At 31.4% G+C, this 14,966-nt stretch overlaps 2 protein-coding genes across 2 annotated transcripts; both read right to left on the bottom strand.

The window, feature by feature from the left end:
- Window positions 1–177: 177 nt before the first annotated feature.
- On the bottom strand, window positions 178–5,839 carry LOC114425148 (calreticulin-3-like). Its single transcript, XM_028391937.1, has 14 exons — window positions 5,682–5,839; window positions 4,985–5,092; window positions 4,311–4,503; window positions 3,531–3,789; window positions 3,243–3,299; window positions 3,093–3,140; window positions 2,875–2,961; window positions 2,699–2,756; window positions 2,539–2,606; window positions 2,303–2,395; window positions 1,664–1,720; window positions 1,481–1,576; window positions 725–751; window positions 178–436 (listed from the first exon to the last, which is right to left on the bottom strand). Exons 1-14 carry the CDS (start codon window positions 5,785–5,787, stop codon window positions 425–427), a joined length of 1,269 nt encoding a protein of 422 aa, XP_028247738.1. The 5' UTR covers window positions 5,788–5,839; the 3' UTR covers window positions 178–424.
- Window positions 5,840–12,378: 6,539 nt separating this feature from the next.
- On the bottom strand, window positions 12,379–14,282 carry LOC114425146 (acyl carrier protein 2, mitochondrial-like). The gene is made up of 2 exons (XM_028391935.1): window positions 13,931–14,282; window positions 12,379–12,922 (listed from the first exon to the last, which is right to left on the bottom strand). Exons 1-2 carry the CDS (start codon window positions 14,138–14,140, stop codon window positions 12,746–12,748), a joined length of 387 nt encoding a protein of 128 aa, XP_028247736.1. The 5' UTR covers window positions 14,141–14,282; the 3' UTR covers window positions 12,379–12,745.
- Window positions 14,283–14,966: the final 684 nt, after the last annotated feature.

Genomic DNA, 14,966 nt, shown 5'->3' with positions numbered 1-14,966 from the left:
TTTCTATTGTAAAATTGTGAGAAATTTATGTGAAAATAACATTATTTATAGAGTTTATACTGTTTATGTTTGTTACAACATCACAAATAATTATTAGGATGTTATACGAAGAATGTAAAAACGCTGCTAAAAAAAAAACTCGTGCACATTTCTATAGCCCTTGTTGCAAGCTTCTTATCAATGGCAAATTGGGTTTGGGTTTGGGTTTAGATTCCCCAGTCTGTAGTAAATGCATGACAACTGAAAGAAGAGAAGAGAAGAATAATACAAAGATATGCGGCAAATAGACTACTTTTTATTTAAAATTAAAATGTTTCCCTTGGAAATTAACATGAGATGGACTATCAACGTAACTATAATTCATAACAATCTCGAAATTCTTGTCAACCAAATAAGTGAGAACTGAGAAGGACGTTTTATCCCATCAAAGCTCGTCCTGCAGATCAAAGAAAGTCATTTTGTGAGTTCGACAACATCCATAAAGATACGATTTATCCCATCAATCACACTCATTCCTCAACCACGTGCTGAGACCACAAGACAACTTTAATTTTTTTTAATTAATGTTATGACATGTAAAGTTACGATTCTTTTATGGTAGTGAAGGTTATGATTCAAAAATAAAGGTGAACAAATTTGGAGATTGATCATCAAAATGTCACCTCTATTTCAATGAATTTAATTAGCATTGGAGAGAATAACTAATAATAAAAAGGCGACTTACATGATCATCGTAATCATGGTGGCGATGCTGCACATAGGAAAACAACCAAGTGTAAGAAAAGCTAATCATTGTTGCAAAACACGGCAATAGAAAAAGTATTGGGAAATCAGCATCTAAATCCAAAACATAGATAACCATAACAGCAATCGGTACCTTTTTTTCTTTCCAAAAAAGAACATCATGGAGAATGTTATTTACCACTCCATCACAATTCCTTAAAACATTTTTTTTATGAGGATTAAGTCTCAAAACAGTTTGCCAAAGTCATCATGATTCACGAGTAACAAATAAACCAATTCAATCCCTTTTTATTCTCTTTCAAATACATTTATTGAGATCTAACTGAAGTACTGTAGCTAATGTTTCAAAACAAAGCTCATCCTTCCCTAGATAATTCATTGGCTAAACTTTAGTTTCAACTTTCAAGGGCATCACATAGTATTCTGCTCTAAAAATGACCAGTTACAAGTATATATAATTATTAAGAGAACTTAATGACAAATTCATAGAAGGTAAGGCTTAACTCAAAGTAAAATACTCCCCATAACATTATTAGGAAAATTGGTTTACCTTCCACACACATTTTAAAAGAGAGATTAGATCAAAGACACATTTATAAATACTAGAACATTGCTCTAGAACTGTAGTCTTATTCCAATCTAGTACCTATGCCATTTGTCTTATCCTCAAAAAGGAGTGAAGATTCATGAAACAGGAAAAGAATAAACATTGAATGTATTCATGTATGATACATACCCTTCTATATTTGTCTCTATATTTGTCCCGGTATCGTCGATCATGACCTCTCTCTCGTCTACGCTTTTCACCTTCTTCTCTTGCTCTTTGAGCCTCCTGCACAAATAAGAGTTAGAACCCTGGGAAGAAAAACCTGGTTGACTCAATACAGATGATGGAACTCAAAAGTGTATGTCGATGTACCTCCTCCTCTTTGGCTTTCCTTACTTTCTCTGCTTCTTCAAAACCTTCCTTTTCAATCTGAGACACCAAAAAATAAGGGTCATCTTAACATGTACCCTAAGAGAAGACACGTATTAAGAAGAATTGAATACGTTTGTTCTTTTTACTAAATGGACAATTTTTTAGGCAAATCAAATATAACTTCAAAAAGGCTTAATTAAGTTTCTAGACCATACATTTTATAGTTGCGCTCATATCCGTCCATGATGTTTAAAATTTTCAATCCAGTCACTGAATTTACCATTTGTTTTCAAGGTATCCCCTATTGTTGATTGCCATCCAAATAAGTCTTGATAGTTGCTTGTTTGGTTAATGTGCAAGTGACTTAATTTGCAGCCTAATTTGGATGACAGTTGATTATAGGACTACATTGAAGTTTGAACACATTTCATCATACATGTTATACAATGCTAGTATAAATAATTATATTTAAATATTTTAAAAAATCAACAATGCTATACAATGTTAAAATAAATAATACATTTTAAATATTTATAAACACTTATATATGAAAAAATATTAGTTGTTGTTTAATATGTAACCCATGTGCCACCTATAGGTCAGATGTGGAGCTAAATCAAATGCAAGAGAAAATCTCACCTCCCTGTTGGCAAACACTTCCTCAACAACTTGTTTTGCATAATCAGGGTCATCACAAATCAAAACATTGTCAAAAACTGAACCGCCTTTAACCTGAAACACAATATTTGGCTTATATTAACTGCATCCATCCATTTTAGCCTAACAGCTTTGCACTTCATGGAGAGGGAGATAGAGAAGTCTACAGTATGATATAACATGCCAACACCAAATTTGGAAGTTTACATTCATCATACCTGCCAAACTTCAATGCCCACATACTTGATAGGCTTAAGCACATAAAGATCAGGGTCGTCTTCAAATTCTGATAAAGGAAAAAAAATGAAATTTAAGCATTCCTTAGTATGTAGGAAAATCTGTAACATATATTAAATTATACAAAGAACCTAGATATACCTGGATTATCTATCCATGGAGTTTTCCATTTCCCTTTGTAGTTAGGGTTCTTGATTTTCTGTCAACATAGAGGTTACAAGTAAGAGAGAATGGATAATGAAAGAAAATTGAAAAAGAATAAGGAAAAATTAATGTTTGTTCCATAGTGGTTAGCTCCTCAAACTTGATAAACAAACCTTTCTTTTCCATGGTCCTTTGTATGCTGGATTTGGTATCTTTGGTGGTTTCCATTTCCCATCTTCCTCTTCATCCCAGTTTTCAGGCTAATAAAAAGGAAAAAAAATCGTATAATTTTTTTTTAAAAAAAACCTTCATTTATCTCTCTGTTGAGAAGTAATCACATTAGAAAACCAAATAATGCATCAAACTAGATAAGCATGGAACTAACACTAACCTCTTTAGCATTTGGGTCAGGAATTTCTCTTGGGATCGAATCATATCCCTGCAATAGCAATAAACAAATAAATGAGCTTGCCATCTCATGGACTAAAGCTACCATCCCCTTGTTTCGTTATCATTAGGGGAAGTTAGAAATTTTGGATACCTCAGGTTTGACATCATTAGGGTCTTCAATGTATTCTCTTTCTTCCCAGTCTTTAGGCTGCAATTTGGAAGATGTTTTAATTTCAAAATACAAGTTATTGTCAGAAACAAAAAAGATATCTCAACAATAGGATCTGATTAGGATAAGTTAATTCTCTTCATGGTAAAACAGGAAATCCAAACTGAGTTATAATATTGTTATAAGATATGTAGAAGACCAAAAGCATCATAACATGCTAAAGCACAATATTAGAAGTTAACTAGTGAGTAAAACAGCTCAAAATGAAACCTTTTTGGCCTTGACATCTTTGATTTTTCGTGGAGGAAGAATATCCCAATCTGTATACATGCTTCCGGAATCTCTCTCTCTATTGTCAACCAGGACACTGTATGTGGCATCTGGCCTGAGAATGAATGTGTAGAAGTGAGTTAACCTGTCAGTTTCACATTGCAGGTCCTTCTTTATGGGGTAATTTTGACCGTGGTAGGAGAGTATCACATGGAGCTTCTTTGTATCCGTGCCACATAAATCTGGTCCAAACATTAAACTATAGAGAATGTGTCAACAGGACATTCTTTCTTTCTGTTTTTTAAGGTAAAAATAGAAAGCATGGATAAAGAAAAAAAAAAATGAAGTTAGACCAGATGTGGTACATAAAGTTTCCTAAAAATAATGCAAGTGAAGCAAAATGAGATTTTCTGTAATAAAAAGATAAAAATAACATGCATATAAAATAACTGCATAAGCTTTCTTTTTTATGTTACTTCTGGACATAGTTTTATACACTATAATGAAGTCTCTATAATAGTATATTACACCCCTGATTACTTGTCTGGCAAGAACCAAAATTTCAGCATTGATATATTATTTTTCATTTCATGTTATAATTTAATTTTTCATTACTTTACTTAAGCTTCTAAAAATCAATAATACAAAAGAGGAGATAATCAAAATTGATTAATATTTTTCGAAAAAGTTAGCTCAGTTCGGTTGCAGGTTTACTATTTGTTCACTTGATATAAATCAAGAAGCAAAAACAAAGTGAAGAAAATGGAATAAGCAACATACATATATGGTGTATCCCCACCAAACTTCTTTTGATTAACAAATCCAGAGAGAAGCTTGATGTAACCTCCACCACATTCAATCTCTTGCTCAAATTTTACAGAATACTGAAGGACCAATGTTCTGTTCTTGTTTGTGAATTCTGGTATTTTTGCAGAGATGGCAAAGTGTTTGGCATCACTGGATGTTTGAATACCTACAATATCCCACAAAATAGCAACATGTTACAAAACCAACCAAATTCCTGTCACTACCATTTTGTACATATTAAGAAAGGAAACAAATACAAGTTCCTCAGAATGCAAAGTGTATTCACTAATTGAATTTTTGTGGGAGTAAATTACTCTCCTCTGATCTGTATTCTGCATTTACCACATATGCTAACAGATCTGTATTCTGCATTTAAAAAAATACAAACTAACTCCAAAATGTTATCATACCTAACAGATATGCTAACAGAATCATTGGCTCATGGATGTTTTGTAGTCAGATGTCTTTCTTTCCTACCCTAGTTCAGCCTTAAATGTTGAGAATCCATTTATTTAAACATAGAAATCATTAATCTAATGTCCCCATCCTAAATTTTTTTGTTAAAATACTAATAATAACTTATAATAATCCATTTCACATTTTATGTGTAGCAAGAGCATATTGAAGCTATACTAAACAACAACTACCTTTATCATCTGGATCACCGGCCCATTTTCCAGCTGTGTGCTTGAATGAACCTGCTTTGCCTTCACTGCTTTTCCAGTCTGACTTCACCCACCTACCTCGCCATCCATCTATACAAAAACCAACACATTATCATAATCACATTATATATTCATATCATCAGTGAAAAACCAAACCACCCTATAAACTACAAGTTGAATTCCTTTGAGATGGTAGAAGCTATTTGGTTTGTTTTTTCATTTTCAATTGATATTTTTAGTAATGACGCCATGAAAGTTTTGTTTCACTTTGCTTTTGTGCATAAAGTAGTGATGCAAAGTTGTGAAAGCAGAAGACAAAAGGGGAAAAAAGTGTATTTGGTGCTTTCTCCATATCCAACCAAACAAGGAATAATTGTTAAGGAAGTTGGTGTTAGAAATCATTGGTGGAGAAGGGTGATCTAAGAAATTGAAATTCACTAAATAAGAAAAAAAAAAACAACACACTGGCCATACATACATACGTGGCTCATACACTTACTAGAGTAAATATAAATATACAATGAATCATCTATTTAATTACCAATAAACTAACTATTCAGTTTTCACCAACTCAAACTAACTAACTACACGCATGTGATAACAGTTGAAACATATGAATATGATATAACTAAAAAGTAAGCATAAAAAAAAAAAAAAAAGGGAAGAAAATAGCAAATACCATCAAAACGCTCTTCAAAAATGATTTCAGAAACTGCCACTTGTATTAGCACCAACAAACAAAAGAACACAAACTTGTTCAGCTCAATCGAAGCATTTTCCGCCATATTGCGGAATAGGCAATATTTGCTTTCTGACACTGCTTACTTCCAATTGCAAGAGTTGAGCTTACTTTATAAAGAACCTATCTACTTCTTTGCCCTCCTCATGACATCATAATTACTTATATGCCACACACACTAAAGTATCACATCACTATAGTACAATATTTAATTAATTAAATTTCATTCTGAGATAAGTTTGATTATTTATTATTTATTTGTCTTGCCGATTGGACGTGGTCTTTACTTGGAAATAAAATGATGTTGATGGTTGAAGTGTTGCAATTTTGGAGTGAAGGACACTTAGGCGTAGCAATAGCCAATGGTACCGTTTCTTTATTGCATTTCTGTGTCATTTTTTTTTTATATAGATTTTGTTTATTAAATAAGATGAGAGAAAGAGGAAGTCAAAGTCTACGAGACCTTACAAAAGTCGTGAAACCACACAAGAAGGCAAAGTGAGAAAGACATTTTGTGTTCAATTGAATCTCCTTCCACGTTATTTCAGGGATGACTTCAGGAACGCGTATGAATAGTCAATGATGAATTAGATGTAGACAAGACCTCTAAAGTTTTAGTGCCTTCATTTCTCCATTTAATAATTTACCCCACCACCAATTATTATCCAAAATTTACTACTTACTACCTCCGTTTCTGGTTATACCATTTTTTAGCCAAAATAAATTATTTCAAAATAAATATCATTTTATAAAATTAATGCCGTATTAAATACTTTTCTTAAGAATATCTTTAATGAATAATTAGTGAGAGTAATTTATAGGAAGACTAAATAAGTCATCAATTAGAAAGATAAATGATATATTAAAAATTTATTTAATGTTTTTTTAAAATTTAATAACTTAATTGGATTTCTAAGTATCACTCAATTGTGTTCAAGTAATGCTCGTTACATGATATGGTAACTCAAACATAAGGTTATTTTTTAAAAGATTAAATTATTTTTTAGTCCTCCAATTTATTTTTTTAGACAATTTTGTCAATCTAATTCTTTAAATCGATTTAATTTGGTCCTTTGATTTAAATTATAAAAAATTATATTTTATGGTGGTTCAAAACCACCATAAAATATACATTTTCCAAAGAAAATAAAATGATTTTAAAAATTAGAGGACTAAATTAAAAAAAAATAGAGAATTAAATTGAATTGATTTTAAAAATTAGAGGATCAAATCAAATCTAAAATCAATTAGATGACCAAATTCAACCTAAATAATAAATTAGAGGAAAAAAACTAATTTAACCTTTTTTTAAATGCTAATTAGTATTTGATATGAATAATTTAAAAAAACATTTTTGAAAAACAAGTATAGTATTTAATTTTATATTTTATTTGTTAGTTTTTTAACTAGTACTTCGTTATAAAGATTGTTGTTGATATAAATCTTTAGGTTTAGAAGAATTCATTGTATTTTTTTTAATATAATATTATAACGAAAAAATGGTTTGTGTTGCAATTGCATTGTACCAGAAGCTAATTGAAGATTGAGTCTAATAAAAGATATTAGTTCTTAAAACCAGAGTTCAAATTTCACAACAAAATATAGTGCTTGTCCAAAGGAGGAAACATGTGAAAGAAAAAAAAGGTACTAGAAGCCAGTGGGAAAATAAACGTTGCACACAATTCACAACATAACAGGACAAAAACTACAGAGATCAACCCTCCGACCATTGTTTCTGAAATCATCAGCATCACGTATGTAACATGATTTAATCAACTACAAGATTGATTGCTCTAGAGATGAAGAGATTATAAGACAAAATTCAAAACTTGAAATAGAAAACATTGAATGACCCGAATTGTAGGCTTGATTGTATGATGGGCCAAATTGTAGCTTAATTGTTTGTTGGGCTGAAATGAAATCCTTTTTTTTTTTGTTGGGGGCGGGGAAGGGAAGGGGGGGTGCTAAACAAAATTTTAGTTGATATATAGGTTAGTCAAAATGATAAACTAAACTTCAGAATAATTGTAACTAAGTATATGTCAAAATATACAAAAGTTAACTAACAAATCTAAAATGTTAGCTAAGAGCCTAAGAACATAGTTTATCCAAAGCCTCATTAGAGCAGGAACATCTCCAGATAACTAAGTTCATGATGAAACTTGATCAAAATTCAACAGCAATAGAATATGACAGCAAGAATAGCAGAGCAAAACATGTAGAGTATATCTAATTCAAATTCCCAAATCATCTTCAAGATACTTGCATGATGATTTGTATCTGCAACCTCATATGACAAGACAAATTAAAGCATAAGGAACAAAAATCAACAAGAAATTTGTTTCCACGTTCATTTTTTTAAAGAACTAAATTGATTCAATTCCAAATCTAAAGTGTGAAAACCTCTCACCTTCAAGCTACGACTCAGACTCTTACTGACTATTTCATAATTAATTCTTATCACTAAAATTCGAAAGGCAACAGAAATATTGATTCCATGCTCGTTTTATAAAGAGAAAAAAAACTAATTCCAAAACTTTATCAATATAATTCACCTCTATATAGCAACAAACAAAAGTAACATCTAACAGGGAAAAAAATTAATCTATATATATCAGCAAACAAACAAAATTAACATCTATAGACATCACCACCTGCAACATAACTATAGAATCCAAGGCCCACGGGATTATTAACCGAAGTACCTCTGATCTCTATGGAGAGTGGAATACAAAAAACTAAAGTGGGCAACTGCCTATCAGAATTACTGTATAAGAAAATGGAGAAACTTTTGGGTACACACAAACTCAACAAATCATTCTTAGACACAATCAATAAGAATTTTATAACTAATAAAATCAAATAAATAAAAAATCAGTTTGTTAAGTAAAAATCAGACCGAAATATATACAAGATTGTAATTCGAACTTGGAAATGTAATTCTAATTTCAAAATAATATATTTTGGTGGTATTTTATATCAAAAAAATAAATTTATTAATGCAAGTAAAACACGTTGGTTTTAAGTAATCTAAGGCTTAGTTGGGTTATGATTTTAAATTTTAAAATTCAATTTTAATTAGGATTGATGAATATTACTTTGACATTAAAATTCTGTAAATTAAAAAAAGTATCTTGAGTTTGATACCGTGTATCAATAATTTAAAAATAAAATAAAATTAAAATTAATTAATAATTTTTAAAAAGAAAATTATAAAAAAATGTTAAAACTAAAAAGTTACATGATTAATAAGTAATGTATCGTGTCCAAAATAAAAGGTTAAAACTAAAAGGTTACATGCATGACTAAAACCATGATCATGCATGATACATTGATAGAAGAACATGCATCGTGTCCAAAATAATTGCAAAAAAAGAAGAATTGAAGACTGAATATAATGATATATAGAAAAATATATGATTTTTCTGATTGATTGACTTTCATATGCATGCTATTGATGTACACATGGGAATAAATCAGATAACCAATCTGAATATACACCCATTAAACTTATCTAATTGGCATTAGCTACCTGTAAACGATATATGGTACTAACTGAATGATCACTATGGGATAACGTCCTTATTGGCGGCTAACAATAATTAGTAATTTTTTGAAGCAAATGGCTATTTCTCTTTGCTTTATGCAAGAAACATCCTCTCTAACCCTTGTCAATCTTTTCTTTTGTTATTTATTCATTGTCTTCGTTTCTTGGTTCACCATTGCACTCATGAGCGTGCTGCTCTAAGGCACATATGTTTGTTATTTTTTGTTGGAGAGACAAGCTATTTTGAGAAATCATGGCTGATTGAGATGATCACCGGCTTGCCGGCATGGAACCACATTCCTACCTCAAAGGACTTGATGTTCAAATTTGCATTCCTCAAAGAAGCACCTCCTTTACCTTCTGGGCTGAGTCCTCTTTGTGAAGATTTCTTGAACAAGTGTTTCTTGAAGGATCCTCATCCTTTTCTCTCTTCTGCAAAATCATACATATGAGAATCAATCATTTCTCTTCGATCTATATCTATCTATCATTTTAGGTATAACATTCCTTTTTAGAATAACGTGATATATATAAACCATATGTTAACTTTTATATATTCATATGTTTAGTGCACAAGTATCCAAATAATGTTCTTCTAAATATCTATATCTATATCTATATCTATATATATATATAAATAAAAGCTTTGTAATTTGGTGCGCGCAGTAAAGATCCACATATAATAGGGTGCAGGCTGGGGAGTGTTGATGACTAACAGTAAAATTCATATGATTCATATAATTATTTGTAGTCTTTAAATGAGTGATAAAATGAAAATACTATTAAAAAATAAATAATATTCCAATATTTTGTCTAAAAAGATAAAAGAATATAATTATCTCTATAGTATAACTATAAAAGAAAAATAGAATATTTATCTAAAAAGGTGAAAGAATGTCATGATCTTCACAATAATAACTATAAAAGGAGAATAAAATAATTTACAAAAAATAAAAAAATACGTAGCAGTTATATATCATTATCTAATTCCAAAATACAAATAACTATTCTAATATTAATATTATATATATATATATATATATATATATATATATATAATTAAAATTATTTAAAGTTAGGGGAACCATGGCCGCACCCAAACTACCACCTACGTCCGTCCCTGGACATCACCACCACCTACAACAACATACACTAACATTATATAATGTTAACTATTGTATTTAATGTTCAAACTTGCATTTCTTAAAGAAGCACCGCTAGTACCTTCTGGAACCGAGTTTGCTTTGTAAAGATTTTTTGAACAAGTGTTTAATAAAGGGTCCTAATAAGAGATGTACAACCAGCGTGCTTCTGCAAATTGAGATTCTCATTAAAAGTAATTCAATGACAAATTAGTGAGCTTCCCATTGTGTATGCAAAAGATAGTGCAAGTTTTTCTATAACATAAAAAAGTATCGACATTTAAAGCAAGAATTGATTCAAGAGAATTTTTTATCAAAAGGAAATTAAAAATGTAACATACAAAGAAGGCAAACGCTTTGACTAAAAGTCTGATTTCAAATAATTATCAAGCAAAGACAATCAAATAAAGACAAAATCAAGAATAAAATATATACAATTATTATATCATTATGTTTTAAGGTGAACATGATACGTTGGTCTAATGCAGTAAATGATTTACAAGTATAATGCAGTAAATATAAGAATGCATTTGGAGTCTAATCACCACGATGGATGGTTGTTTTGTCTACAATCTCCTTTTGGAGTTTGCCCCTTGTGGTTTTTGGAGACTTAATAAAACGGGATCCATTCATGGGGAGCAAGTCAGAGTCTACACATGCATGCTTTTCAAAGGGCTTAATTTCTGTCAATTATCAATATAGTGTTGTTCATTGTGATCTAAAGCACGCAACATCTTCTCTTTTCCTCATGTGAGGATGGTGTTGAGTACCAACTCAAGATTATAGATTTTGGATTATCTAAGAAGACGAGGAATTTGATGTTAACTTTTGGAAGATCAAATTTAGAGATTCACCATTTTCGTATCACCAAAATCAGTCATGTAGTAAATTGAAACACCATTGAATACATGGTCTCTTGGGTGTGTGGTAATCGAGATGATGATTATTGGATTGATGGCAATGTTTCTATTTGCCATGCATATATATTGATTACAATGTACCTAAGAGATCATATATCTAATGAAGTTTCAATTTGTCCCATGGTTGATTCTAGTGACATGTAGGTGATGAACCTCTTAAGCCTTAATTTGATCCTTCCAAAAGTTTGCATCAAACTCCTCGGTTTTGGTCTTGGACAATCCAAAATCTGCAATCTTGAGTTGATAATCTACATCATCATCACGTAAAGAGAAGAGACTGATGTCTGATTTTAGATCACAATGAACAACCCTAAATCGATGAATGAGAGAAACTAGAATGATTTCCTTTTACATAGTCTTCATTTCTGTAAAATGTGAAATAGTTTGAACAAGAAACTTTTTGTCCAAAGGAATGGTACATGTCTAAATATGTATTTTACATAGTGTTGTTATTTGTTTCACTCAGTTACAATTTATCAAAACATATATTTTTCTTTTATAATATCTATAGTTGTATCGTGTATACCATTTTCTTATTCACAAAAGAAAATTGTAAAATACAACAACAAAAATCAATATTACTTTTATTCACTCAATATAAATGTCCAATGCATGCAATGACTAGTATCACTTGACAAACCAGAGAATATAGCGCATCCTGACATATACCCTTTGCCACAATTTTTTTTTAAATTCCCAAGACCAATTGTCAAGAATGAATCACGCACTCAGAGACTCAATTTTGGACAAGATTAAAAGTTCCACCCGAGCCTATGAAGAAATGAGTTTTTGGCAATTCAACTCAATTTCTCTGCCTAAAATTGTAAACTTATACCACTGTATTTGAGCTAACTGGCAAGTTTGACAAGCATCATTGAGACTCTTGGGTGTAAGATACATGAAAATTCAAATTGTAACTCAAACAAACTCATGGCATGCAACAATAAATCACCTGAAGCTAGATTGGAACTCTAAAAGAGCAGTTCTTTCTTAACACGGAAACAACTCATTGCATAAGGACCATTCAGTAAACTATAAATGTATAACTTCAATTATGATGCATGGAGATTAAACATGAGTAAAACTATTACAGATGATATAATAACAGAAAACAGAGCAAAAGAGAATAGCATATTGCATCCGTTGCTGAGGACAACTCAAGACCTCACAATTTCATAATTGGAAATTTAACACACAATTCTTATTGACACGAATATTGGAGGAACACAAAATGTGAAGTTCTGGATGCCAATACCGCCAAATGAAGCTGGCACATCCCCAGCTAACACTCTTCTGAGGGATGAGAAAACAAAGTTCCACTTTGGAAGCAAAAATGTCGATGCGTCATCTAAACTAGATGTTGAGAAACAAAAGAAAAATTATACACGAATTCCACTACTTTGCCTGAGGATGAGATGCAATGAAGTCCACTGCAAGTTTAATGGAGTTGATCTTGTCTGCCTCATTATCAGGAATCTCGAACCCAAACTCTTCCTCAAGAGCCATCACGATCTCTACTGAATCTAAACTATCCAATCCAAGGTCATTCTGGAAGTGAGCATTAGGGTTAACCTGTCAAATACAAACACTCAGAATCACGTCAATAAACATTAGAAATATAAAACTTCAAAACCAATGAAACCAAAAAATTAAGTTAGCCCAATAAAGTAGTCAAAACTTTAATACATTGGAAAACAGTCCATGGGTTAAACAGTGAAAATATAAACCTAACATCATAGAATAAACCATCAATTTTATCTTGAAGTATTACTCTGTCCCCTATATAGTCCCGAAAGTGAAAAAACTATGTAAGTAATCTCCTAACTCCTAAGCATTAAAAATCATGCTAAGTAGTCCCCAAATATTAAAAAAAAAAATCATTCAAACTGGTCCCTAAACTGTACTAAAATACATCAACTTAAGGCCAACAGTGTGTTTGGATTGCTATTTCAGAGGCAACAAACGTTTATTTTTTCAAATGCCCAAAACGGATATACAACAACAATGAAGGGTTGGAAAAAAATGTGAATTACTTTCGTACTTGGGGTATTATTTATGTTGTTTTACTACTCTAGAGACTATTTAAAAGTGAAGGTAATACTTCATACTCGAGGGACGAAATTAGTAGTTTATTCTAATACTTCAACTAAGGTTTTAAAATGCAGCAGCGGTTCGTTGATATTGCGAGAAGTTGCATACAAATGAGACCGATTACGGTTTGAAAACACTCCAGCATCATCAATGTTGCAGCCGAAATCACGACGAAATTAGTGGTTTACTCAAACTAAGATTCTAAACTAGGGTTTCTTGAAATTGCGAGAAATTGCATACAGATGCGACTGTGGTCACGGTCACAATTACGGTCGTTAAACACTCCAACATCATTGACGTTGCAGCTGAAATCGAGATTGCAAACCTTTTTTAAAACCTTTATTCTAATCTAACATCATCAATAAGTGACTGTGAGAGAAAACAGCTTTTCTAGGGTTCGTAACAATTGAAAATATAACACGATCGAGAAACAAATTAGGCCTAAGCGCAATCCTAAAAGATGAAAATGAAAAATGAGACTGTGTTCACCTTAGAAGGATCGACTTTCTGGAAGTTTTTGACGCAGGAAATGACGCGATCTGTGACCTCGGACTTGTCGAGAAAACAACCCCTAACCTCTTCGGAGAAGCGGCGAATCAACAAGTTGGAAGCGAGGGTCAAGGGAGTGTTGCGGGGAAGAGCGTCCACGCGCACTCTCAAGTACTTCATCAGAGGTAAAGTGCTTCTACTCGCCGCCATTTTGACACTAAAACCACACCACCAAACCTCACTCTCTTCTCTATTCTTTTCTTTTTGATTCTGTTAGATGGATGATAATGCGCCACCCAAACACAACCCTCTTCTCCTCCAATTTCTGGGCTTCACACGTTAGGCCCAACTCTGTTCTTCTCTCTGCCTCGGGCCTCCTTCATTATCTAATCCACCCTCCAGTTACAAAATAAATTATTAGCAATAACAATAAGTAATAGCTAAATTCATGATTTAAAATTTTCAATATATATATATAACAATGAAAGATATAATTTTCTCGACTTAACTAGTAATCTTGAGTTCAAATGTTAAATATTTAGAGAGATAATTTTGTCATTCACAGTACTGTTGTTATTGATGTGAAACAAAAAAAATTCCTCTCTTATCTTTTCTACCACATTAATGCAAAGATTTCGTTTTGTTCCATTTTTTGTTTTTACTTTTTGATTATAAATTTTTCAATTTTTTAATTTATTTTCTATTTTCAAATATTTGTAGGAAAAACACTAAATTGTATAAAAGAAAATGAAAGCGAGATATTTTTGTAATTAAAAAAAATAAAAACCATAAATAATAATTAAAAAATACAAGTAAGCACCTCCTAAAAGTATAAGACTATAAGGACATTGAAATTGATGCTAAAGCTATGGTGGACAGAATAAACCATTCCTCAAATGGTTGCTCTCATTTTTAGATTCTCATTGATAAACGTAAACATCTTTTTTCTAGTTTTTCAAATTCTATGATAAATTTTGTTCGACTACAAACAAATCATGTCACTCACAAATTAACTAGGGTGTCAAAATTGTATACT

Source organism: Glycine soja, chromosome 9 (genome assembly GCF_004193775.1).
Source record: "Glycine soja cultivar W05 chromosome 9, ASM419377v2, whole genome shotgun sequence".
Lineage (NCBI taxonomy): Eukaryota > Viridiplantae > Streptophyta > Magnoliopsida > Fabales > Fabaceae > Glycine > Glycine soja.
The sequence above is the reverse complement of the archived record's forward strand: the minus strand, read 5'-3'. Positions and strand labels throughout refer to the sequence as shown.

Excerpts from the sequence above, each read along its gene's own strand:
- LOC114425148 (XM_028391937.1), bottom strand. The coding sequence starts at position 5,787 with ATGGCGGAAAATGCTTCGATTGAGCTGAACAAGTTTGTGTTCTTTTGT. Across the intron at positions 2,757-2,874 it reads AAGGACCATGGAAAAGAAAG|AAAATCAAGAACCCTAACTA; the intron begins GTTTGTTTATCA and ends CTATGTTGACAG. Across the intron at positions 1,577-1,663 it reads GGAAAGCCAAAGAGGAGGAG|GAGGCTCAAAGAGCAAGAGA; the intron begins GTACATCGACAT and ends TTATTTGTGCAG.
- LOC114425146 (XM_028391935.1), bottom strand. The coding sequence starts at position 14,140 with ATGGCGGCGAGTAGAAGCACTTTACCTCTGATGAAGTACTTGAGAGTG. Across the intron at positions 12,923-13,930 it reads AGAAAGTCGATCCTTCTAAG|GTTAACCCTAATGCTCACTT; the intron begins GTGAACACAGTC and ends TGTATTTGACAG.